Source organism: Nothoprocta perdicaria, unplaced genomic scaffold, assembly GCF_003342845.1.
Source record: "Nothoprocta perdicaria isolate Ctin4 unplaced genomic scaffold, notPer1 scaffold_251, whole genome shotgun sequence".
Taxonomy (NCBI): Eukaryota; Metazoa; Chordata; class Aves; order Tinamiformes; family Tinamidae; genus Nothoprocta; species Nothoprocta perdicaria.
In genome coordinates this window covers 34,028-61,356 of record NW_020455479.1, presented here as the reverse complement: position 1 = coordinate 61,356, position 27,329 = coordinate 34,028, and the positions used below count along the sequence as shown (strand labels likewise).

General features: G+C 38.9%; 1 protein-coding gene across 1 annotated transcript in view; it reads left to right on the top strand.

Annotated features, from left to right (window-relative positions):
- PRMT3 (protein arginine methyltransferase 3) overlaps window positions 1-15,456 on the top strand; it is a 46,109-nt gene extending 30,653 nt beyond the window's left edge. The window contains exons 12-15 of the mRNA XM_026040212.1: window positions 10-96; window positions 8,983-9,033; window positions 9,239-9,326; window positions 14,942-15,456. Coding sequence (XP_025895997.1) covers window positions 10-96; window positions 8,983-9,033; window positions 9,239-9,326; window positions 14,942-15,051 — 336 coding nt within the window. The 3' untranslated portion in view covers window positions 15,052-15,456. The remainder of the gene's footprint in view (window positions 1-9; window positions 97-8,982; window positions 9,034-9,238; window positions 9,327-14,941) is intronic.
- Window positions 15,457-27,329: the final 11,873 nt, after the last annotated feature.

Here is a 27,329-nt window from a genome sequence, read left to right as displayed (position 1 = left end):
TTTCAATAGCGTATCGACTGTAATGCTGCATCCATTCCAGATTTAGAATTCYCTGAGGAATTCACTCTAACAATTACGACGAGCACAAGGTGTACGGTAAGACAATTTCTTTTATGTATGATCAGTGTCACATTGGACTAACAGACAGTGAGTTAATTAAGCTTCATTTATCATCAATCCTTTGCCTTGAAATGTTTTTCTGCTTTACACAGGTGTGCAACCTTTTTTGTAAAGATGAGTGATTGTAAACCTCCAGTATTATGATATAATACAGATAGATGGGAAAAGGAAAAGGTCTTGCCGTTGGTGTTACTGTTGATATTTTCTCCTGTCCTCAGTCGCATTCAAAATACGAATTTTTCGTTCAGACATATTTTATTGCCGTCACATTTAGAAATGATCCAAATACTTATAATTCTTGGAACTTTTCAAAAGAAGATAAAAATAAGAGACTCCAGGGAAAGAATATCTTACATATTAAACATATGCAAGACTGAAGGAGTCAAAACAAATACTTCTCTTAAATCTGAATCTCTTAAACTGCTAGTAGTTAGCAGGTTTTTTACCTGTATTTATTATATACAAGTTAATATATGGCTTACGTTAAAAAATGTACGTTGTAATTACATTGTGATCAGTGGCACTGAGTCCTGATTGAGGCCTGTAGTTAGCAGTGTCCCCCAGGGGTCAATCCTCAGTCCAGGGGCAATCTGGATGAAAGGATGGAGTTGCCCCCTCAGCAAGTTTGCTGATGATACCGTGGGAGGTGTAGCTGATAGCCCTGAGGGCTGTGCTGCCATCCAGAGGACCTGGACAGACTGGACAACTGGGCAGTGAGAAACCTCCTGAAGTTCAACAAGGGCAAGTGCAGGGGCCTGCACTTGGGGAGGAATAACCCCAGACACCAGGACAGGCTGGGGACTGACCTTCTGGAGAGTAGCCCCACAGAGAGGCACCTGGGCGTTGTGGTGGATGACAAGTTGGCCATGAGGCAGCAGTGTGCCCTGGTGGCCAAGAAGGCCAATGGGATTTTGAGGTGCATTAAGAAGAGTATCTGAAGCAGATCGAGGAAAGTGATCATCCCCTTCTACTCAACCCTCACGAGGCAGCGTCCAGTTCTGGGCTCCCCAGKACAAGAGGGATGTGGAGGGGGATGATCAGGGGCCTGGAGCATCTGCCCTRTGAGGAAAGGCTGAGAGAGCTGGGCCTGTTCAGCCTGGAGAAGAGAAGGTTGAGATCTGATAAGCTTTTTTCAGCTTTTGCCTRTTACTTTTTCATCCCTCAGTGGGCACTGCTGAAGATGAAAGTTGAAGACTAGAATTCTGCCAGCCGTTTTTTTAGGTAGTGTAATGGTGGGAGTGGATTAAATGSCCAGATTTAAGTGGAACTCACTGGAGGAGCCTGTCATACTTTTCCTTCCAGCTTTTATCAATCTGTCTGCTTTTTACATATGTACTATGTTTTAACGACTTCTCCCTATGGGCACTGATCCAAGGAAGCAGGTTGACTTGGATAAACTGGCTTCAGGTGAATCTGCATAAATTAGTGTTACCAGCAGGTCAAGGGAGGTGATCCTGGCCCTCTACTCAGCTCTGATGAGGCCACACCTGGAGTATTGGGTGCAGTTCTGGGCTCCCCAATATAAGAGGGATGTGGAGCTTCCAGAGAGGGTCTAGCAGAAAGCAACAAAGACGACTGAGGGAATGGAGCGGCTATCGTACGAGGAAAGACTTGAGTTGAGTCTGTTTTCCCTGGAGAAAAGAAGGTTGAGAGGGGATCTTATCAAATATCTTATCAAATACCTGAGTGGAGAGTGTAGGGAGGAAGGGGCCAAACTCTTCTCAGTGGTGGCCTGTGATAGGACAAGGGGCAGTGGATTCAGGTTGCAACACAGGCAGTTCCATCTGTGAGGAAGAACTTCTTCACTGTGGGGGTGACAGAGCCCTGGCACAGGCTRTCCAGGGAGGCTGTGGAGTCTCCTTCTCTAGAGATCTTCAGAACTCGCCTGGATAGAACTCGCCTGGATGCAGCCTGTGCCACATGCTCTGGGCGGGGAGTAGGACTAGATGATCTCTAGAGRTCCCTTCCAACCTCAACCCTTCTGTGATTCTGTAAACAATCTCAGTAACTTGGAAAAAAGAAACAGAAATATGGTCACAATGTATTGCTTTGTTTTTAAGCAATCTGTAAAGCAATCTGTAAAGAACTTGGAGAATCTCTAAGCCTCAGTGCAAATGTAACTTTGCAATTCAAAACCAGGGAAGYGTTTCTTCCATTTAATATCACTGTGGTCTTATTTAAAAATTGTCCAAYTTCTAATTTTGTTCTTAGTTTCTCTTTGGATAGGTCCAAAGTAATGGTTACRCAGCACAGACACTGTTTTGTGCTGCCATTTAGCACTCCCATTTTTCCTAAAAGACAAGTAAGTGCTTTGCATGCTGTTTTTTTTTCTATTGCAGCAYTAGACTTTTGAGAATTTTAAACTTGAAAGAGTGCTGTAACTTTGTAAAAGTGACATTAGATGTATAACTAAGGAAGAAAGGAATGAGGTRCTGATGTTAGACTAGTGGTGGTAGAGACTAAAATAATAAGTTGACACAATTTTTAACACCATATCCTAACATTAAAGGCAAGATGGCCTATTTTTGCTGACTTGATTGCACTAATTTGCTTTTACATTTAATGTAAACTATAAATATTTTTTATTCACTGTTAAGAATATTCTTGTCAGGTTTGGGAAAAGCTTATATTAAGTTTTGAGATCTGTGATACAAAAAGGAAATTTGTTCTTGATTTGACCACTTAAAAGCTGATTAGTGAATGGAAAATTACTACAAAATCTTGATTGTCTTGATGTTAAGGTAAAGGAATTTGTAAGTGTAATTTCCCCTAACATTAGACCTTTATTAAAATCTTTCTTGTGTTTTGTGCCTCTGGATTATTATTGTATCATGGGTGTAGAAATTCCTAGCTGYGTTTTCTACCTTCCCGGGATGGCCGGCGAAGCTGCTCCCAGCAGCGTTTCTGAAGTGTGTGGTGAGTGCAGGCCCTAAAAGAACATCCGACCTCGGGGGAGTATTTTGCACTTTATCATTTAAGATTATTGACTCTTGGACTGAAACTTCCATTCTTTTGATGATAGATTGTCGAAGTTTAGTTGGAGGGTGACATTTCATCCATCATATCAGGCTGCCTAACCTTGCAGTAAATGAACAATAAAAGTCCATTATTTATATTGAGAATTTTTGATGAGATGCTCTCAGATTGCAATTCATCCTTTGGAAAGAATATTTCATGCTTTTTTCTTAGTTACATCTGTTTTTTTTTGTTGTTGTTGTGTTTTTTTAATTTGTTTTGTGTTTTTTTTAAAGAGAGAGAAGCTGCTTTTGTTTCCCCAAATTTTAACTTAGATGGATGTGACTTTTGATTTTAACATTTTTAATATAAACATTTCAAAATATTTTAGGATTTTTTTTAAATTTTAGGGAAAAAAACCTTTCACAAGTACAGCGATTGGAAAACTCATCTATATCTGCCAATATAGGACAGTTTTAGTTCACAACTTCCCAGCCCTGRAAGTGTGCAGAGAAACTTGTCCCTCCTTTCCCAAATGCTGCCATTAAAGGCAAAACTAAATTCCAGACCAGTGTTGCTGTCAGAAATTTGATTTTATCCATAAGTAGTGCAAGCTAATGGAAATCTTAGGTGTACTGAGGTTAGTAACATTGATGCCATGGCTCAGTTGGATGCCATCAATGGGTCATTGATACCATGGTCAACTGGAGTCTGCAGTTGACCTTTTTCCTTAGAAATAGTGCCCAAATAGTGCCAAGCATGGGAGGCCTTGTTGTTATTGCTAACTTTTCTTCTTTTGGCTTAATAAAACCTGCTACTTCATGAAAAATGGTAAYGCAAATGCCATTAATATTTTTCTAAATACAATCAAATTCAAATATTTTTCTAAACACGATCACTGCCCATGATCTCAGAAGGCCTCGCTGCCGACCTAATTATCTGCTTGTATAATAGTGTCAATTAATTGCAGCGGAGCTGRTTTGATGAAAGCCATCAAGGCAGGAGGCTTAACAGTTTTGTGTTTTAAATAAATGGAGCGAGGCAGGACAGAGGTGCCCAGATTTAGTGATGAGCTGGAGAGCATTAGTGGAACCGCAGATCCCCAAACCTCAGTATTAATTGGAGCATATCTAATTTGAACCTGTCTTCTAGCCTGTAAATACATTCAAATTACTGGGAATTTAAAAATAAATTTWAAAAAAAGAATRAAATAACACTAAAAATCTTTACATGGTAACGGGGGGAAAAAATACATCAAGCAGACAAGCAGAGTTATTATGTAATGATCCTTACAAACCAACTTCTGTATTTCAGGTGCATCTTAAATGTATTGCAGGTTATCTTGCGATGTATTTGTTCTGTGTCATCCACCAAATAAAATTAATCCTTTAGACAGTTTTCCATCCAGCTTTCAAGCAAATGATGAGTCTTCAAGAAAAAAAATCCAAATTAACCTGCAAAACATGGAAAGATCTGTGAAAATAAATATTGAAATATGACAGTCACCTTATATGTGCTGCTTTTAACTGCCTTTGGAGGAAAGCATTTCAGGACTTTTGCTAGAGCAAGTATCGTTTCTGYTAGTTTTACTTCCTCCTATGGCTCACCACTAACTATTATCTTTTAGGATCTAGCTACTTTATTTAGCACTATAAATGCGGAAGATGGAAGATTTTCAGGTCACAAAGCAGTTGCCTGCCATCGTTATATGAAGTTGACTCAAAGCGACTTTAATGCAGGTTGTCTTGATTTCGGTCTTAAAAAGAAAATAGACAAAAAATAAATTTAATTAGATTGCAAAAGTGCATTTTCTGGTAACGAACTAGGATTTGTCACTGCTGATTTTAATGAGACATCTGGCTAATATCAGTTAGTAGATGCTGTTAGGAAAATATTCCATTAATTGTATTCTGAATTGATCACTGTGTGAGCCTTTGAGATAAAATATAATGGTGATTACCCTCGGTGTAAGAATCAATTGACAAACTTTCTCTTTTGTTTGCGAGCGTTTCCCCTGCGAGTCCATCAAGGTTTGTCTTTCCTAGCTGAATAACAATATCCCAAGGGAGGAACGTGGCAGTATCTCTTCATTGCTCCCAGGAGAACGTGTCAGAGAGCAGTGCATGTATATAAAAAGTGGGAGGGAGGAGGGGAGCGAGAGAAGGATAATGACCCAGAGGACGTGACTGAGGTAATAAAATCTTTACGAAGGAAAAAAGAAATAAAGTTGGTTCTGGAGAAGATTATTTTGACTTAAAAAAAAAAAAAAAAAAAAAAAAACCACCAAACTTTGCTTGTTAGAATCTTACTTGTTAAATTAATCTGTTCCTTGCATTTGGGAGCCAAATTTAGTTGTTAACATGTATGTGTTTAGTAAGTATTTAGTTCCAACTCGAGGTGAGCAACTAAATGTTGTTAAATAAAAGCTGGTACCGTTGTCAAACATACCTTGAAGGCCAGATTTCTGTTTAAAGGAAAGGTGCATTACAGAGCAGGATTTGCCCTTCTGACTTACATAGTTATTTATACCCTTCTCTACAGTAATCTTCAGAAAGTGATTCTTTTTAAAATACAAAATTGTTAATTTTTAATAATAACTTTTAGCTTTTTTTATTATTATTATTCCACTGTGGGGAAAACACCGTTGCTCTGCTGCCTGGATTACAAGCATTCCATCTCCATGCTTGGCTAAACTCCATCAAAAGCACATTATCCTCCCACTTCTGTGGCCAGCTGTCTAATTGGATTTGCTGTAGCCACTCACTGTTGGAACATGATACTAGCAAAGCGCAGGAATGATAAATGACCCACCGTAGGTGATAGTGATGATGATGATAATTTTTAATTTCCTTGTTCCCTAAGTGAATTGCTAAGTTAGTCGCTCTGAGTTCTCATAAGGGCTCAGACAGGCTCATTTGTTTTGTCCTGTTAAGATGCTTCGTGTACAGCCAGCCATTTTCTTCAGTAAAATCGTTGTTATTGAGTATCATTTTAATTAAAATCTAGTCTCTTCTTTGCGTGTCATCTAAGGCCTCTAAGAGGAAGGTTATAAATAAAGAATACATRTTAATATTCATTTATTACATATATGTTACAGCTTTTTGTGAACTTAATGTATTTCGTACGTATTACATTAATGAATGAAAATAATTTAGCCTCTAGGTAGTTTATTTAGGAAGGAAGAAAAAAAATGGTTGAAGACATGAATCTTTTTGAGGAAGAGGAATCTTTTTGTTCCACTACAATTGCAGTCTTTCATCTTTGCAGCAACACTGTACAAACCCTCCATGATATTTTTATAGATATCTAAGATATTTAAAATAAGCTGTTAATCAAAACCCTGGGTTTGCAAAGTCAGGTAGAGCCAGAGTTTGACTTAGGCTGTGATTTTAACTTCTAGAATATTTTATTCTTGTTGTCATTTACAGGATGCTGCTTTATAACCTAAATAACACAAATCTGTTCCTAAATATTTTTCCCTTCTTTAATTAACCTTAGTTTCCTGGGTAAGCATGAGGTGTTTGTTCTGGGATGGTGTTTGTGTGTGATTTTTGGCAGGGTGTGGGTAGGGAACTGTTTTATTTTATCTGAGCAAGTTTCCTTTTCTCTTTGCAGTTTGTTTATTACTACCAGAGAAAATAATGTGTTATGCAATGTGTAACAACAGAAACTCTACGCTCTAAGCTCAAAAGTTATTTATTACTAGTTCGGAAATCATTATTTTTGTTCAAGTCATTCATAGGTTTCAAGAGACTAGCACTTGAACAAAATTGTAGAAGGGGCTTCCTGCTGTTTAGTCCTTGGAGAAGCTGGAGATGTGCTGTCAAAGGTGGAGCAACAAGCTGAGGCAAGCTGCACAGGAGGAAATAACAGCTCTTGTTGTGCTTAAAACCAGCCAACAAACATCCCATGACAGTAAAACGTCATCTTGAAATTCGGGGAGGGAGTTAGTTGCTTGTTCTTGTAAAAAAAAAATTGCTTCTTGAGCAAAAATCTCACCTTCATCTTAATATGCTGCTGTGTGCGTGGTTGCTTCCAGTAGGACACTTGTATGGGATCTCTTTTGCCTTTCCTATTTTGCTGCKTAGCTATATGTGGTAGATTTTATGGCAGGAAGGGAGGACTTGCTTTATAAAAACTTAAAACTTCTTTTTTTTTTTTCTTTGGTAGTTTTAGGTACTTAAAAGCACCCCTTTCATCTCTGTTTGCCTTTTCTCTTGCATAATGAGGCCTGCGCTTGGGGTTTGGGGCACTGATTCAGCCTTCAGGTCTAAAATGTAGTTTGACTGCCTTGCTGTCTATAGAAGCCAGTCTGCCCTCAATTCTTAATTTATTTTTAGTGTTGCAAGCTTGTCTTCCCTCTCCCCAGTGATCACATCCTAAGTCTTACTTGCAGGTATATCAACGGTATTGACCTGTTGACTGAAATGTATTTTTGTGACTTAGATCTCTAGTGTCCCAAAAAGATCAATAAAGCTAGTCTGMTGGGTCAATAAAACTCTGTCAAAGCCTTCTCAATCTTAACTGCAAAAGGTGTATTAGAGGCAAGGCCGTGATTCGTTTGGGAATGAGATTTTCCGCGTTGAGCGATGGGCCTTGCTTCGGGAACGGAGGAGCTGCTGTTGGCAGCATCTAGCGCTCTCCSCTCGTGAAGATCCCAGGATGTGTCCGTGCATCCATCCTTCATTTTCTAAAGAATATTGCACCATGTTGCAATTTGGAGCTGCCCAGGCCTCTCTAGCATGCCATTAGTTGAAAATAACACAGGTAACAGACAGCTAACGTAGACTAATTTCCTTTAAGGCACTATATTCGGGATCATGTCACCAATTCAGGTTTTAGACTAGCATGAAAAAATACCAGCACCATATTACCTAATGGTAAAGCCATGTGCCATTCCACTGTTATACTCTTTTAAATTTATTTAACATTGTTTTTTCTCGCAATTCATCTACCTGTTAACATGAAGCATGTGCTACAGAACTTGTTTTTTGCACCTATTCAAAATAACTGGTTTCATAGATTTCGGTAAGCCGGAACAACACTGGTACTGTGAAARGAAGGGAGATGCTGATGCTAATTTGCAGTGAAGTTTCTTGTATTAGCATCTTTCAGCTCTTTATGTGCATTTTTAAAATGCCTGGACTCCCATTTATTTGTCATTGAAAAAGCAGGCCAGCATTGGAAGACTTTGGAAGTATTAAAAGCTGGAAGGTAGGTTCCACTCCTGAGTTACACGCTGAAGAAAGGCCCTTTTTGAGGAGTGTTCCCAGGAATGCTATGGGGAGTCACTATTAGGAACTACCAGCTCCTGGAAGGGCTAGAGCAAGGCATTTGTGAATCCTTTTCCTTATCAGTATGTATATAGAGGAAGAATAATATTCCCTGGTTAGTTATGCTTCCAAGGAGCTTTTATGGAAAATGGATCCAGCCGTGCCAAGAGCGAACGCCTCCTCCTGCCGYGTCCCTCGTTCTTGTTCTTTTACTGAGGGTTGTGGGGGCCATAAAGGACAAGGACTGAATTTTAGGCTTCTGGGTTTGTAAATCTAAAAAGTGCGTGTGTGTTTTGTTTGTTGTTTGTTTTCTAATATGCAATTCTACTTGCAGTTAGAATGTGCTTATTTTAGAAAGTTTCTAGCTAAAAATGTTGTGTAATATAACAGAGACAGAGCAGACTGAATATTTTTCTGAAAGTACTACTTTCTTGAGTACAACAAAGTTGAAGTGTGTGTATATATATATATTTTTTTTCCAAATAATTTCTAGCATATTTAAAAACAGAGAACAAAGCCTCTTCCTATAAGTAAAGGCTTAAAAAGGAAAAGAAATCCCAGCAACTGTACTCATAATGGACATTTTCTTGGATGTCAGTGATACTTACATATTTCTCTTTTCYTTTTATTATAGGCAATTGCTGGTTACTTTGATATATTTTTTGAGAAGGACTGTTGCAGCAAGGTGAGTGTTTTGGGTTCTGCATGTTAAAAATGACTTTGAAAGCTGTCTTTATTTTATTTGGGGGTTTTGTTTTTCTGCCTCAAGATTTTCAGCGAGTCTGTTTTGCTATTATAAGAGCTTCATGTGTATGTGTTGGTAATTCATTGACGTAACGTGATGTTAAGAACGTTGTTCTTAATCAAGCTTTTAAACTCTTCCAATGCAGGTCTTGTTTTCAACTAGTCCRTTTTGTACCAAAACACACTGGAAACAAACAATTTTTCTTCTGGAGAAACCARTTCCTGTAGAAGCAGGTATATTTAAATTAACTTGTGGCGTGGCATTAATTGTCCAATGTTGCTGTTCCTGTTAAATTTGACATTTAAATATTTGAGTTATCTACATGTTAAAAGGGTTACTAAATAAATACTCAAACTACTTTTATATCTAAACAAGGTGCTGGAAGATGCTCTAAATTTCAATATTATTTTATTTTATTTTATTTTATTTTATTTTATTTTATTTTATTTTATTTTATTTTATTTTATTTTATTTTTTGGCAATTTAGTGGGATTTAAGAATCAACTGGGAATGAAGCTCCACTCTGCTTGTCATTTAATAAATGTACAGTAATAGATGCCCCCTTCCCGAAGAGTTTATACATATAAATAGACCAGACATAGTGAGGACAATCTATTAAAACTCGTGTGATGGTTACAAATGAAACAGAGGTGAAGAAGTTTAGAGGTGAGATAGAAGTGTTGAGGCAGCAGGACACTGTGGGCTGTTAACAGACCTGATGACCAATATCTGGTGGTGGTGATGGTGTCTGGGCCCCAGTTAAACTGCACTGGTAGGTGCCTTTCTGGCTTTAATCCAGGATGGCTTTTTGCCAAGGCCTTTTTCATAGAGACATTGTTGTCTATGGTATTTCACAAATATTATTTCTCTTTTTTTGTGCTTTGACTTCACAAGTAAATGCTTGTTATGTACTTAAGTCATTCTTGCTTGTTCTTATGCCCTGTCACCACGTGGGATACACCTGCACATTACTGCCCTTAGACTGGGTTTATGTTCTGTACAGTTTCTCTTTCTGGATCAGGCTGGCCAAGGTCTCCTTGTTGCAGCTCATTAAATTTCAATGTCACAGAGTATGAAGCAAAATTTTTTAAAGTGCAGTGGCATTTGTTAGAATATGCCCATTATTTAAWATTCATTTGACATTTAGCAAATGTCTGGAATTACTGGGAGGTCTGCTGGGCCCTGGTGCTCCAGTGTGCCAGGTGCAGTGACTTCAGAAAGCCAACTGCAGAAACTGCTCAGAAGTAGTGAACCCGCCTAGCTGACCTTCAAGAATACTTGGGCCATAACTCCTTGCTTTCCCTTCCTTAGCTAATATTTATTGCAATTTTTCCCTTTACAAATCATGTTGATGCTATGCTTTTCATTTGTTTATTTTCTGTTTCTCTCCTTCTCTTCCTAATTATTTAAGGTGCTTTTTTTCCATCCTTTTGCCCATTCTGTCCATTCTCTTCTGTCAAATGACCACTTCAGGATACTCTACCTATCACTTTAGCACGAAAGAAAGTTCTGAGAAAAACTCTGAGGAAATCTACCTTTTCCTGGGTAATTACAGTGATGAGTTCTGGAGGGTGCTTCTTGTTCATAGAGGATATAAGCCCAGCAGGGAAGAAGTTATGTCCTGATACTTAAACAGAAGGTTTTGGTTTATTTTGTTTTGGGTTTTGTGGCTGTTGTTGTTTTGGTTGGTTTTTAAACTGTTCTGTCTGACTTCTGTTTCTTTGTTGCTCCAAAAATCTTCTATTAAAGATTATTTTGCACTGTGTTGTGAACTAGAAAATGTTTTCAGTTGTTTGATGCCATATTATTGGTTGTAAAGGAAGATATATTTATTTTCTGAAAGAGTAGGTTAAGCCTAATTAATATTTTTGATTTGCTGCTGGGTTCCAACTTGGTAGATGTCTGTGATAGACAACTTTGTATGGGATGACAGTGGATAATTTCTTTTGGTTTAGTTTAGCTTTAACATGTCTCTGGAAAACAATCTTCTAATATATTCTGAAAGGCAGTTTTTTCTCCTTGCAGGCTGTGACCATAGACTTGAAACTGTTATAAAACAAAATAAAAAACAGCATCAACAACATTTAGGAATGGAGTAAAACAAAAAAAAAAAAATAGAGGAGGAGGAAACCAGAGGATATATTAGTGCCTGCAATATTGTTTTTCCTAGGCAGAAGAGTATTGTATYGCGGACTCCCTACGGAGTGAAAGACTTTACTTAGCAAACCTTTTATTAACCTGAAAATGCCTTTATTCTGGAAATTGAAACTGAGATGCCAGTGCGCTATCTTTTACGTTTGAACCATTAATAAAGAAAATGTTTTGCTATCATTGTATTGTGGTAGTATGCCTATTAAACTTTACAAAAAGAAAATTAGGAACAGAGTATCTTCTCAGCTGGTTCAGGCTCAAGAATTTACTAAGTAAGTATAATGTTCACAGAAATAATGTAAAAGGGCCCGCAGAGCAGAATCTTCTCAGTGAAAGTGCATCAAGCTAAAACCCAAATCTGTGCAAGCAAGTACTGTCAGCAATCAAACAGTATATTGTCAGCATTTTGTGTTCTTGATTTTTGCCCTGATGTGGGAATAAAACTTTTGTTTTCCTTGGAGCTGAAGTGGCCTAGCATTGCAAAGCTGAAGCAGAACTCATCTGGCTAAACTCTTGTAAAAGCCTTGACCATCTTCAGCTTCCCAGTTCCCATAACTGGGTAGCTGGACATGCTAAATTGGATAGCTTAAAATTTGCAAAATGGTAATTTATCCACCTGGTGAGTTTTGTTAGAATTAGTGGGAAAAAAATTGGTACAATTAATCASTTTTGATCTTATGTTGTAATATTGCTCTACCATCCATGTCACTTGGAGAATTTAATTTCCAGATGAGATTTTGGTGTCTGTTTAGCATGTCTACAGTAGCAACTTGGTGTCCTYGTAACACTGCTGCTTGTTCACTGACAACCGATATCTCTAAATATCGTACTCCTTTTAAAAATTTTTAATTATTTAATTTTTGAGGTAGGACTAAATCTCACTTGTTTATGGTGTATCTTCTGAAATCTGCTATCTAAAATACTTCCGCTGGCGTTTCAGAAACACGTTTCAGGTGTGTAGTTCAGGCACTACCTGGAGATACCTTCTCGTACCTGTTTTCCACTGTTGAAACATAGCTTCCTGTCGAAGCTCTGGTCTGTCATAGATCAGAGGAATAATAGTGAAAAGCCACGATTCCTGCTCAGTACAGAAACTGCTCTTGGATTGGCGATTCACTAAAAGACATGGCCAAATGAGAAGGTGGTAGTCTGTATCCCTGCGGCTGTCTACAGTTTAATAAAAATGAACAGAAAGATCAAGGATAAGTTATTGTGTTTAAGAGAAATGCTCTTGGTTCTAAGACAAATGATTTCTGCGTCTCAGTCGTTTTGTTTTCAGAAGATGGACGGTATTTGAAAGTTGCTGTCTAGCCAACTTTCTCAAAATGTAATGCTTTCAAGATTTGCTCCTGTTGAGCTGTGTGCCAGACCTCTGTGTGGTGTAAGATAGTCTAACCTGGAGAGGAAAGCTGTTGCCTAATTGAGAAGGCACATACGACAACTACTTAAAAGCCTGTGTTGTTATAGTATAGGAGTTTGGGAAAGATGCTTCTCACCAGTTGCTAGGTAGATTAGATGTCTTTGGCCCAAATCTGTGCAGTTTCTTAGCAGCTCTGTCTGGAACCATTTCGGTTAGACCGTTCTTTAGGTTAAAGATTGCAGGTTTTAAKGAGCGTAAGAATAAATGCTTAGAGGATCCAAATAAATGCAGCTTTGAGTCCATACCTGTCTTCTCCTTTCCCCTGAAAGGACATTATGAAGCAAGCAAGAAGGAAACTGGGAAGATCTTGGTTGCTAACTACTTTCATTAAATTACTCAGTCTCTTGTAAACCAAGAACAAGGGCAAATTAAATTGTCTTGAAAGGCAGAACAATTTTTGACATTGAGTTCATTGTTGTGTATCATTCCAACCTTTTAAGTAGGTCTTACAGATATATATGATGCAGGAGACAATGTGGACTCCTAGAGTTAAGTCAAATCCGTTTAGAGGCACCAAGCTGCAGACTGAAAAACACTGGTGGTTTGGCCTGGACACASGCATAATGGTAGAGGCTCTTGCTCCGAGAGGCATCTTACCTCACAACCTGCACACTTGCCCTAGGGATGGTTGTGCAGACATAAATAAGAGTTACTGTTGCTGTTGTGAAGTACATATACGATAACTGATGATAAAGAAGCAAATTGGGAAGYTCCGTCTCCATCTGAGGAAGAGCTTCTTTCCTGTGAGGGTGCCAGAGCCCTGGCACAGGCTGTCCAGGGAGGCTGTGGAGTCTCCTTCTCTGGAGATCCTCACAATCCACCTGGATGCCACCCTGTGCCACGTGCTCTGRGTGTCCCTGCTGGAGCAGGGGGGTTGGACTAGATGATCTCTAGAGGTCCCTTCCAGCCTCAACCATTCTGTGATTCTGTGATGCTGTGAAATTAAAATATTTTGAGACTGCTTTGAGTTGGCGTTTCTGTAGGGCGCTTTGCACAGTGCGTATGCAGAAGCGTGTTAGTTTGGCAGTGGGGCGGCATGCGAAGTAGCAACATATTGCTCCTTGTAGATAGCAAGTTTGTGCAGCAATTATTTCACTTATTTGAGAGATGAGGGGAGCAAACTTGCAGACTCACCAAGGCATAAGAAAAATGCTGCAAGGGGATGGGATCTTAATGCATTCAGCTTTGTCCTAATCAAACTGCAGCCATACTGTGGGGTTTACTTGCATTCATCTGAGCATGATAAGAGCAAGGTGATACAGCTGAGTCCCAGAAACGGCTTCCTCCAGGCAGCTTATAGGACACCAGAGCCATTAAAAAGCATCACTCATTTGGTATCTGCATGACATTGATTAATTGTTCAAAACTGCCTTTTTGTTACTTGGCTGCACAGCTGTTGCTTGGTTCATCCCTCGGAAGGGACGATTTAGAAAGTCAAATTTAATGTGGGTATTGCATAAAAAATAGCCAAAAAGAAAGGATTGCTTAGTTGCATTAAGTTTCTTTACAAACAAAATCTGAGTGTTCTGTTCTATGARGTCAGGTGCAAATTATTTATGAAGTTTTATTTAGATTTCTGTTGTGTTGCTTTGTATTAAAATGTTTGAAGTGGTAAGACTTACAAATGCACAGAATGACTTAATTTGTGTGCTGTTGATTCGTAGTGTTGTGTGGTATTGTGTGGTGKTAATATAGTGTTAAATGAGCTTTACTTTTAGTCTTTATAATTTTAAAAGCATTCAGTATTATAGAATATCACGATATATTTGATTCATTTTGCARTGCAGTTCTGAAAATCAGTTCTGTGTTAATCTTCCTAACTGTAGAGAAGCTGCCTTTTTTCTTGCCCCTTTTTGCCCCACAAATCTGTCTCTGTTTAAATTAAATGAAACCATTATAGCAATTCCTTACAAATGGCATTGTATTATATCAGCCATTTGTGCCCTGCTAGTACAGCTGCACTGAAATGAAAGTGAAGGAACACAATTTGGATCTTTTTCACATCACAAATAAAACTAGCGTGTCAGGATGGATCAGCTGAGAGATAACAATGCGACTTAACTGAGCGCCTCACCAGGTTTAACCGCAGTGACCTAAGTTCATTGTTGGGACAACTGGTTATACCTTCGAAAGCATAAAGAAAACCTTCGTAAACTTGCTTAATTCCAATTAATAGTGAACAATTTCTAATGCAACATAGGAGATGGCATGCGTCTGTTATGATACTGTTTATAACTCAGCAGTGTAAGCATGGTAATTTCCTTTTTATTCTTGCAGGAGAGGCCCTGAGAGGAAGGATAACAGTGTGCAAGAACAGAAAGGATCCACGGTCCCTCTTTATAACCCTCTCACTGAAGGATACGAAACAGACCTACAGTCTTCAGTGAATKTACTGTGCATGTAACTTTGAGAAATGTCAGGTGTAAAGGTTTCAAGTAATTGTTGATAACTATTCTAGATCTACAGAGATAGCAAAAATGTGAGCTTATGGATGAGTGTGCATACCTATATGCAAAGTCTCTAATTTGAGAGTTTGCTGTTTGGACGGTTGGTTTTTGATTGTTTTTATATGGAGATTGATGGCAAAAACGGACCTGTATTCTGCATGCTGTGAGGAAGGATGGAAAAGATCATCTGAGGTCAGATGAATCTGCCGGGCGTGAGAAGATCTGCATAAAGTCTTTGCTCTGAGGGACAATAAATTTGATCTGTGCCAAGGCAATTTAAGTACTTGGAAAGTCATAGTGGAAGTAAATTTGGAATTGGGACTGCAGTATTACAGCAGCAAAGACTTTATTTTTATAGCTAAAATGTTTTACCACATTTCAGTTATACTCATCTAAATAAATGATCTTTTTGTGTTATGCAATGTAGTTGACTGGATTTCTTTGTTTTTTTATTTCCCGTTTAACTGAAGATTCTTACAACTGTCCAGTGATGGCTCATTTATTTGTGGCTAATCATTTTGCTGTACTTATCTATTAGAAAATAAGTGATTGCAAGCATATATTTCAGCAATATTAGGAGGAAAAAAAATTATTAACAAACAGTAGTGATTGCTGCAASAGTGAATTTGGTTTGGCTCCTTACAGACACCAATTCTATGCGATCAAGGACTGACACGCATGTCCTAATGTTTTAAACATATTAAACCAAATAGAATTTGGTATGTGTAACCTTTTGAAATTAATGTGCCTATTTTGTACATATATGCTTAAAACATATACAACATGTACATATATACTAAAAAATGAGGTAATTCCTTCCTTTGAGATCTGCTCAAAGAAGTTTGCATAACTGTGTATTGTGTCATGGTGTGAAATACCTAGTTGCTCTGCCTCTRACTAGAGGTTACTAGTATTGTACTAGTACTACTATTTTTTTTAAGGTGTCCTCATCACCATCTAGATATTCGAGGGTTTGGTTCACACAGACTGCATTAGAAATGTTCAGGTGCTGAGTACTTAATCAATCTGCTTTACTCATTTTGATGGCCTGAGCGACTACTTAAATGTTAGAAGGATTCAGACCCGGATTGACACGCTGCCTATGTTCACCTAATTCTGAATATGAATTGATTGCTCACACTGAATGTAAATCCTCTGCTTTTATGAAGGGAAGCCTCAGCTGAGATGTTCTCTATGTTTTCAGAATTTGTTTTTCAGGATAAACCTTATTGTGAATTAGCTATAATAGATGATTGCATTAAAATACCAAACACTCAATATTTATTTCGTAGTAGTATCTGACAAGTGTGGATGTTCTACAGTGATGCAGTTGATGTAGAAGTCCCTGGTTTTGTTTYTCTGGCTGGTGCTGTTTCTTCCTTTCCACAGTACCTTGATTATCTTGGCCTGGTAAAATGATTGAACCTGGTTATCTGAAACTCAAACTGTTTGACTCTGTATAAAAATTGACCTTGCAGATAAGGTGTGAATAGTCATCAGACTGATTAATGGAGTTTGTGACATGGTTATCAGTGTATGTGCAGGCTGGTAGGTGGACTGCTAATTTTACCCTTTGCAGGAAAACACTGCAGAAATATGAGGACAGACTAAGCAAAATTGTGATATTCTCATGTTCTCAGGGATGATCTCAGTACTATAGCAGCTCACAGTCAGAGGATCTGCATCCTGAATCCAGCTGTCTGACACRCATTTACTATGAGACCCCAGGTGTCTTGAGCATAACTGAGCCTATTTTAAGATATGGTTGTTGAACTCAATAAATAAAACTCAGGCTGGAATGGACCTCAAGAGATTGTTAAATCTGCTTATATAGATTCAAAGTGGAAAACAAGAAAGCAGGAAAATGAGTGGGAAAGGAAAGCAGTGTAAGACATAAGCAGAACTTGCATAGCCTTCAGTAACAGAGCAGGAGTCATGAAGAAATGGTTGAAAACCGTTTAAAGAATGTTTTAAAAAAAAAAAAATCTAGCTATAGTAAAGACAGTGAAACAAGAATAAGAGGTGGGAAACATGCTTATATCTTCAGGAGAGAAAGAGGAGGAGAGGTAGCAAGGAGAAAGGGAAGCTTGAATGATGGACACATGTGCAATTAATGTGTGTATGCATAAAACCAAGAGAAGCACTTAAGTCTGGCTGAGAATTAGGATATAGAGAGAAGATTGATCAATGGCTGTACTTCAGCAGAATGACAGTGTTTTGATATTTAAATTCAGTGAATTCAGACCTCAGAAGGTAAGAAAAATATCACCACCAACAGCAACAAAAGAAAAAAAAGTCTCTTGTCAAACGTGGGGCAAAGAGTGGGGGAGAGAATTTACTTGTGTTGCAAGGAGGCTGAATTTAATTTCTGTATCTCCTAACAGTACTTGTCTGTTAGATCAGCTGATACAGTAAGTTTAACTAGCTTACATTGTTGTTTTAACTCTCCTAATAGCAGCTCATCACAGGGTAAAATCTCTTCCCCAACTAAGAAATGTAAGCTAAATATATCCTATGGGTTATCTCTGAAATTCCCCCTTGGCATTTGCTTATCCCTCTCTCCTCCCTGAGTTCGTTCTTCTCCCATTCCTTCTCTCCTTCCCACGTGCTGATGTGTACAGGAGCAAACCTCACCTGTGGTTGTCCTGTTCATATCACCCATTGCTTCTCATATACGTCTTGTCTGACACAATATGCCAATATTTGCTCCTGCCTCACTTTCAGTGCATGTCTCTATTTTCCCTGGCTTTTGTTCTGTCCTTTTTTTTTATTATGTTTTGAGATTGGTTTTCTTTTGAATTTGGGATGCTGAGTATTTCCTTATTTCTCTTCTCTGAAAGCTCTCAACTCAATGTCTCCTTATGCTGCTTAATATATTGTCAAATCTGCTGCTGACTAGTGTTTTTGTCACTTGTTAAATGTAATAGATATGTTTTAACATCTCTAGAGCATGGCTYGATATTTTTAAGGAAGGTATTTGAGAAATTCATCATTATTGATGTTTAATGATTAGTTTGTAAGCTACTAACTCAAAAATGCTGCAGGTCATTGAGCCTGGCAGATTCATAGCTATAAACCTGGAAGAAATTTATCCTATTTTCTTTAATAYTCTACAATTTTATTTACTTTATGGAATGGGAAATCACTTGACAAAATCCTATCTTGGTATAAATAACTGTGGGTAAAAATAGTGAAGAATGTTGAAAGCGTAGTCGAAGGTACACATCTAATCCACTAGTTTGGCCTTTCTCTAGGAAACATTKCAAATCATAGAACTATATGATGTGAAAATCTGTGCCCAAAGTCCATTACTTTTGACTTTTTTTTCTGTAGTGCATTTAAATATTTGCCTAGTTGAGCTATGAAAGTAATTTTCTGGTTCTGCACATCAAAGAGTAACCAAGAAAGATGAAAATATGCATGGAAGCTTCAGGTCCTGGAGTTTCTAATAGCATATTTTTCCACCTGCACATTGGCTTGAACTGCTAAATTCTGTTCTCTAAAGTGTRCTGTAGTGAGACAGGTCCAATGTTCCTGATCCAGATGAAAGCAAATGCTCACTTTCAATTCCCTGCAGGTTTCATTAACTTGAGAAAGCTATTTTGGGAARTATATCTGCTAGCCTAAAGAGATAAGGGGTAGTGAATACAAACTGAAACAKGGGAAGTTCAATCTCCATGTGAGGAAGAACTTCTTCCCTGTGAGGGTGCCAGAGCCCTGGCACAGGCTGCCCAGGGAGGCTGGGGAGTCTCCTTCTCTGGAGATCTTCAAAACCTGCCTGGATGTCACCCTGTGCCCCGTGCTCTGGGTGTCCCTGCTGGAACAGGAATGTTGGACTGGATGATCTCTAGAGGTCCCTTCCAACCTCAACCATTCTATGATAAGCTACTAAAAGGAGAGAAAAAAAAAAAAAAAAAAGAAAAAAGAACTGAAGAAACATAAGATGTCCACCAGCCACCAGTAGCCAGCTGGTAGGGGAATGGAGGATGACAAGTAGAAACCAAAGGCTTGTGTGAGGACTGCAGTGATGGTGATTTGAGTGTTAGAGTCGGGATACAATTTGCTCCTACTTGGACAACAATGATTGACTGCGTAATAATGAGTTTTAGGAGGAGCTCCAAGGCAGCCCCCCTGCCCATCATCTCCACATCTGATCAACTCCTCAGGAGTTTTTTTCAATGTTTGTGTATTTTTTGCTATTCTGTTTACACCGTGTTAAAGAGGCATTAGCAGATGTTGACACTACTGAAACTAGTGGCATCCAGTTAAAAGACAAATATTCAATTGCATATGAAAGCCAGGGAATACACAGGGAGAAATGAATATTCAATGATATAACCAGTGCAAAGAAATATGCAAAGGACTTATGTGATTAAACAGCGTTGGGGTGTGTGTTTGTTTTATCAGGTTGATTTCTATCTATATAAAAGCACTGTAAAGGCACTTGAATATACAGAAAGTAAATTTTGCTAAATTAGCAAAGGTCGTAGATTTTGCTTTGTTGAAAAAAAAAATGGAAATGGAATCTTTGGTTGCATGACCACAGGTTAAAGAAATTTGCTTGATACACTACTTGGCCTTGCATAAACTTCATAGATATAGGTGTTAACTTTGCAGCTAGAAGCTGTGTGTGTGTGTGTGTGTGTGTGTGTGTGTGTGTGTGTATTGTTGGCCAAAGACAGAAGGACAAGGAATGTGACAACTACTGAGGTTCTGTTCAAGTGGAAAGTTAAGTTTGTTAATAGGATATTTCAAAAGCTTGTTTTCTCCCTATGTTTCCACATTCTGTTCCCTCATGTGTATTAATCAGTACTGAATCTGGATCTACTTGGCCATRTCTCCTATAACAGAAATGAACTTTTATTGCTTTCTGAAGGGCAAGAGTGTCGCTCTTTTTCTTTGATCACCTGTTAATGCTTCCAGGTTAATCCCACTTAATGCCTGGACTCTACTGAATGAAAAAGACTTGCCCAATTGGAAAAAAAAAAACCCAAAAACAAGAAACAAGCAACCTGCAGATATATAACATTTCTATTGCTGTTCCTGTGATGATTAGCAAAGTAAAATAAATGACTCTTAATGACAGCAATAACAAATTAAAGAAGAATAAAGCTTACTCAACATGTTAATTCTATTTTCCACTTGGGTACTACTCAAGACATCCATGGAAATGGAGTGAGAGCAGATATGTCCCATGGAAAACCAAACAAAACCACAGTTAGCCTTTTACACTGAAAGCTACAACCCATGTAAAATTATTCTCATTGGATTTGAATGACAGATACTAAAATCCTGGTTTACGTTGAGATTGAGAGGGCTTTGTGATTTGTTTTCTTCCAAAAAAGGCTAAGCAAAACTGGAGGTGCCCATTTCTCATGTTTTTCATATACTCTAGCGGTTTGAAAGACATAGCTTTTCTATACAAAGTAAGGACAGTGATGTGACTCTCCTTAATCTGAAGTGGTGAAATCTGTACACAATGATAACATGAAGTGACCAATATAGACAAGAATGTGGGAGATTCGAGTACTTGCAAGGAGTCTACATTTGGGAATAATGTTATCAGAATATAATCCATGCTCTGCGTGTTTCTCTTTATTTCATCACACCTGGCTTAATTTTATTCAAGTAGATGATATTCACACTACACGAGGTATTACTCAATACACTTAGATTTAAAAAACAGAGCTGTACAAAAGAGAAAGTTTGTCTAGAACTGCCCGAGTAATTTACATTGCACATATACACGTTGCTCTTCAGTTGCATTGCTCTTCAATACTGCTGTTGACAATAGTTTCATTAAAAAAGAATTAACGCCTTCTACTGCTTAATATTTCCCCCAGGGTTGCAGTTTGCCTGGATGAAAGATGCAATTTGGGGATAGAAGAAAGAAAGGTCAGTTGGTAGAATGATGCACTGAARCTTGAGGCACTTGACGTCATGTACCATAAATTGAGAACCCTTGAAGGAGTGTTGCTCTGGTCTGGATAATCATAGTTCAGATAATTAARCCTGAAACACAAGTAGGGTTCAGTAAGTAGAATTGAACTTTGATTAAACCTTCTGATGGGTTATGCAAAGAGAAGAGCTCTGAAGAGAGGGTATTTCCTAATAATATTGACTTGTGTCACAACACTGGACGTTCTTGAAGCAAAGTCTATTCAACTGGAAAATTGGATTGAAGAGAACTTCTCTGCAACTCGGGTGCTACAGCTGCACTCTGCCTGCCTGTGAATTATCGCAAAGTCTGTCACCGAAAATAGAAGGTAGTAGGAAACACCAGCCTGTCTCTTGTTTGATGCTGATATTTGCTCTGCCGTTCATTTGGGAAGCTTTGTGTGTTTAGAGTAKCCACGGGTTCTTAGGCCCTAAAATAAGCTCTGCTTAGAGAATAGTAAATACTTTGTGGGAATAGAGGCAAGGGAGGAGAGAAGGATGTTGGAAGGAGCAATCTAGCTGGAGATCGGTGTCCCCTGTCTTTCTTGTCGGCCACTTAGAGAAGATCGTCTCTTGTGAGGTAGGTTTTCAAAGTCTTTAAGAGTGCATTTTAAGCCATAATTTTGGTCTTCTCAGTTGTTAAGATGAAAGGTAGATGTGATGTCTGGCTAAGAAATACACCAGGGAGCAAGGCCATGGTTCAGACTTTTCCCTAACTGMTTTTTATCTTTTTCATACCCAAGTAATTTTTGAATCAGATTCTTTTTTCTTGCTTTAGTCATCCATATGACAGTTCATTGCTCTTCACCTAACAGTGTCATTATTGAAGCAAGTGGGTAAGAGAGAGCTGTCAAAAGAAAAATCGTAGCAAAATCAACAGTATCAAATCATCTTGCATTGAGCTTTTATGCTTGCCATCTGAGGCATTTAATTCAGCCATGGAACCAGCAAGCAATGGCTGGTTTCTTATGACTGTTCCACAGATGGGAAAGCTGTTTCTCTGTGCACCTGTATTTATTACTAGAAATTGTCCTGATAGTCAACAGAGATGGGAAAAGGCATTCCGTACAGGGGAGTTTAATGGTGTTTCAATAAATTATGGTTCTTTCACATGCCTGCCAGAACCTGGTTGCTTTTGCTGAGTTCCTACCATTGCTCCTCTGGGATCATTCTGTGCTTGAATGTTTTCAATAACTCRGAGTGTTTGTACATCTTGTTATAGCACTGCAAGCAAACCAGAAGGCATTCTCATTAGTCAAAATGCCTTGATAATGCATTACCAGTATTATAAAATATATTTCTATTAGGTTCACTGCTAGTCGTTTTGTTTTTCAGCAAATTCTATTATAGCCAGTTCCCTTTTGTAAAGCACTGGAATGTACAGATTTTTTTTTCTTTTTAAGAGGATATGAACACAGTTCCTAATTGCCTTACCCAGTCACGCTGCTTCTTGTGTGTTTTTTCACTATTTGTGTTTATGCATAGTCCAGCTGATTTGGGAAGGTTTGGGGATGGGGAGTCAGTATTTACTACGCATTAATACTTAGTCTGCTTAAAAACATGATCGTGGGCAGCTTAAAGGAAGGTTATCTTGCTGTTTGGTCCTATGAATATGATGATAGGAACACAGGAAAATCTTCAAACTGAACATACTAACCAGACATCAAGAGACAGTGATAAATCCGGTTCCTGAGCTCTCTGCTCATGCAGAGTGATTAAAAGAGAAGCATTTGCTTGTGGAGAAATGGAGAGAGGGATGGTAGGGGCTAGGTAAGTATGGCATGTGCTTTTGTGCATAAAATACTTCAAATGCACCAGCTCTTGCCCCAGAGCATGTCCAAAGGGCAACTACCAACAGGACAATAGGAGGAGAGTTGCACCAGGGGAGGTTCAGGTTAGATATTAGGGAAAAAAAATCTACACGGAGAGAGTAGTCAAACATTGAAGAGGCTGCCCAGGGAAGTGCTGGAGCCACCATCACTGGCACTGATCAATACAYGTGTAGATGAGGCTCTTGGGGACAGAGTTTAACAGGTATGGTGTTGGCTTACRATTGGACTCAGGGAATTTGCAGGTCTTTTCTAACCATAATGATTCTATGMTTCCCTTCCTTATGAGAAGAAAAACATCTCAGATGGAGTTAGAGAAGTGCAATTTACCTTTCCTYTAGAACTGAAGCCAATTTAAAGAAATGGATGCTTAGACCATGCTACTAATGAGGATGTATGTGGTAGAGAAGATTAACAGGAGGCGATAAAATACTTGCATGGAACTTGATGTAGTAGTTGTCCAAGCTTAGAACTCTATGTGGTTTAAGAATATGCCACGAGATCCTATTTAGAGAGGCCTCTACAAGTCCAAATTCTTTTTCTCCTCACTCCCTACCAGCCTCTTAGCAGCTTACGCTGAGAAGTTCTTTTTCACAATAAAGAGCATGGAAACAAAAGTGAGAGCAAGAGATATCACCTGGAGGATTTTTACAGGGATTTACATGGGGATCTGATGAACAGCCAGCTGCAGATTGCATAGATGACACTTCATCTTCTTGAGGTATGTCCTCTGGACTGCAGGTTGCCTTGGCTTGTCTCCCTGTAGTTGTGTGGAGTCTTCCAAGCGATGTAAAAACTTGCCRTGGGTATTTATAGAATACTGGCTCTAGATATAAGCTCACTAGGCTCAATACCTTCAACACTGGCCATGCRAAAAAATAAATACTGCATGTTATTTTGCCTGGCACCTAGTGGAAGCTGTATGTGGGGTCTGATTGCCTGTTGCCACTAAACCTGAAGTACTTGCAGAAGTGCTTGATGATCCTAATGGGTCTAAAGGAGTATCAAATCTGGAATTTTTAGGTTATGAGCTTCTGGTAGCATCCAGATCATCTCTACCAGAAGGAGCAGAGTCTCTGCAGGAGGCTTCTAGATCAGTTTGCTGTTTCTCCTTGGGCTGCAAATAAATTTTCAGGCTGTGGGCTTCTCTGGTCTTTATTACTCCTGCATCTGAGACGCATGCTTCCAAATTTTATTTCTAAATCAGTATTACATCCAAGCATATGCTTGCATGCTTCTTCACTTTCCTTGGAGGTTCTTCAGCTTTCCTCGGGATATGGACTGTGGGATCTGGAATTTGTTCCTACAGACCAGAARGACTTGGCTTCTTTTTACCTGAAATGATGTCATTAATGATCAACAACTTCAGCCAAAAAACAGAGGAAAGAATGCTTGGTAACATCACATTGCTTCTGCCCTAGGAGACATGAGAATACTGATGTTGAGGTAAYTGGTTTGTTCAGGTGGATGTAATTTATGATAATGCTTACACCTGTGCAGATATACATATATACACATACACATTGCATACATATCACAGATATATATATATATATACACTTGGGATTAAATATATATATACACAAATATGTGTATATATACATATATCTATGTGTCTTCGCATCTAGCAAATTGCATAGCTGTGGTGAGGTGGCAAAACTGAGCACAAACTGCCTGAGGAACAAGAATACCACCGTTGGTAAGTCTCTTCAAAGTCTATCATAATGATTAATTGCATAGTTCCTATCAGTTTCCACAGTCATAACAAAGCAGGGTACATCTAAGATGGCAAGGGAGAGATTATTGCAACAATTGGAAGAAAAAAAATAAAAATGCATGCGGGGAAAGAGAGAAGTTTTAGAATAATTTTGACTACSAAGCAGGTGGTCAAAGCTGCCATGGGTGATGGAAGAAATCAATGACAGAGTAGCGTGTTTGTCATGGCAAAGGGGACTCTCCTTTCAAAAAGTCAGGTGACATTTTCCCAGTTTTTCCAAATTTTCATCATGAAAATTAGTAGCAAAGAATCCCAGGGGAACTATTGTGTCAGAGCTGTGGGAACTAGGCTTGCCATTTGGATTTCTGTGGATCTTTCTAGCTAGGACAGGGCTTTAAGTTTCAGACTGATAAAACCCCCAACATATGGAGTCATGAGCTGCCATGTTGCTAAATTGTATTTTTATGATTGGTTTTAATCCATTTTGGCTGTAATCCATTTTGCTAGCACTATTACAAACTACCCCTTCACCAACCTGAGCAATCAAAGACCACAAAAAGCAGCAGATAAACAAAGTGTATTTTTYCCTACTGCTAACACCTAATTTCAAATCTGTCCGTTTCTCCATTAATTTCTAGTCCCTTGTGCCTATTCCCCAGGCATGGTTTTGAAGATGGTTTTGAACTGTGACAAATCTATTTCCAGGATGAAGTCGGGCTTTCCTCTGTAGGATCTTGCTACCTTCATTGTCAATGTAAGTAGTGGGTAGTGTTGGGCAATTGTCACCTTGGTTGGACAACAATGAGGAGCTCTCTCTTGTAGTTTGCACACAAGGCAACTGGTTACCTGCTCTCGGTTACCTGCTCTTTTTTTTTGTTTGTTTGTTTCCCTGTAACTGATCTGGTTTTGCTGATTTTGATTTCTTCATAATAAAGTCCAATGGGATGTCAYGGCAAAGGGAGAGAACTCGTAAATCCCGATCAGCTTATGATACGTGCAAAGGACAATAAATAGATGAATTGCCAAATTGTAAGGGACAGTAAAATTGCTTAGGTTTTCAGGGAGGATTTCTAGCAATGTGATGCAATTTGGAAAGCACTATAAGGGATAKTAATAGATATATATTAGTTGGACTATTGTAGAGTGTGCTCAAGACGTTTTCRTGCTCTTATGTCCTTTGACTAGAGATTATGAAATATGTAATGAGAACTGATTYATCTAGGCTGATTGAGTGGCACAGTACCAGTACAAGTCCTTGGAGACAGACACATCTTCTCCAAGGAATGCATTGCTGAATGGGAGGGGAGAAAAGGAAAGGTCCTGTCCGTGTTTACCCAAGTTCTTCAGCAAAGTGACCTACCTAGGGCCACCCTGAAGGGTCCAGCCTGGGGTATCCGTGGCAAGATTCCTCCCTCATCTGCTCTCATGCACGGGCTCTCCACCCTGGACCCACTGACATCTGAGAGCAGATTCAGGGTCATTACTTTGAGATCATCCTCCAAGAAATGCTCAAACAGGTTTTCRATATATAGAAGCTTAGCTGCTTTTTTCTAAATGTTTTTAAGTCGATGGCTTTGATCTAAATCCAATACCCAAAATACAACACAGAGATTGTTCTGGGGACTAAATAATATTTGTAATCTGATTCTCTGTTTCAAATATTGCTGGAGTTCTTTCTCCAGAATTAAAGCAGAAAGTATCCTGCAGTTCAAATGCAGTTCAGCCTAACCAGAAGTACTGTGGGATTGCTGAGCATAGGTCTGTGCTTAGYGAAGGGCAAAAGTTCCAGCTTTATAAAGCTTTGACTAACAGCTGAGAATCATTGAATAACAGCCACATGTGTACGAGTTGCAAGCCAGAGTCTCCGCTGTGATGCCAGCCCCTCTGTGCCATCTGACRGTGCAATGGAGCTGAAAAGTGGCTCGCTGATATATCCCTATCTGCATTTCCTCAACCATGGGGTAGTTCCCAGCTGCTGCGGTGCTGGCAGATCTGCCTTGTCCTTACCCAAAGTTGTACGCCTCAGAACGGGGATTRTGCCTCAAATTAAATGCTAAGCCCRTCGAGGAGGGTGTAATTAGGTGCAGCACTTCCACCAGAGAGATGCCAGCTGGGCTGTTTAGGAGCATGTTGAGGTCAATTCAGTTCAGAACGAGGAGTTCCTGCTGCTTTCCCTCAGCCAGTTGTACCCAGGTGCCCACGGCTGCAACTGAAAATCCACCCTTTTCAACCAAAATAAAGGAAAGCTAGATTTAAACCAGGACCTTCGAAGTTCCTTGGATCCTAGGTCCTTGGAAGGACCTTATTGCTTCTATGATTGTCTTACAAACTATTCACTGATTCAGATTTGCAGCATTGGGTTGACTAATCCCCATTATATAAACAGATGGATTTATTCATTTTTTACTCTTTAAGATGAAGGGTGGGATTTKCACACGCTGGTAGAGAGATCACAGTTGAGTCATTACGTCTATATGGTAATTATGATCTAATCCACTAATATAGTTGGAAAGACAGAAGGAATAAGAACAGGAACCATTCTCRTTTAAACAAACTCAGTGTCTGCTATGGCAAGAACAGAGAAAAAGTTGGTGGAGGGGGATGAGGATTATTTTCTTTTTCCAGTCAGAACTTAGAGGGTCCACATGACATATATGTTATATTTGCTCTCCAAACAGGAGTCTGGGCCTGAGTGTAACACATCCACATGATAACTAGATCTAGATCTCCCTGTT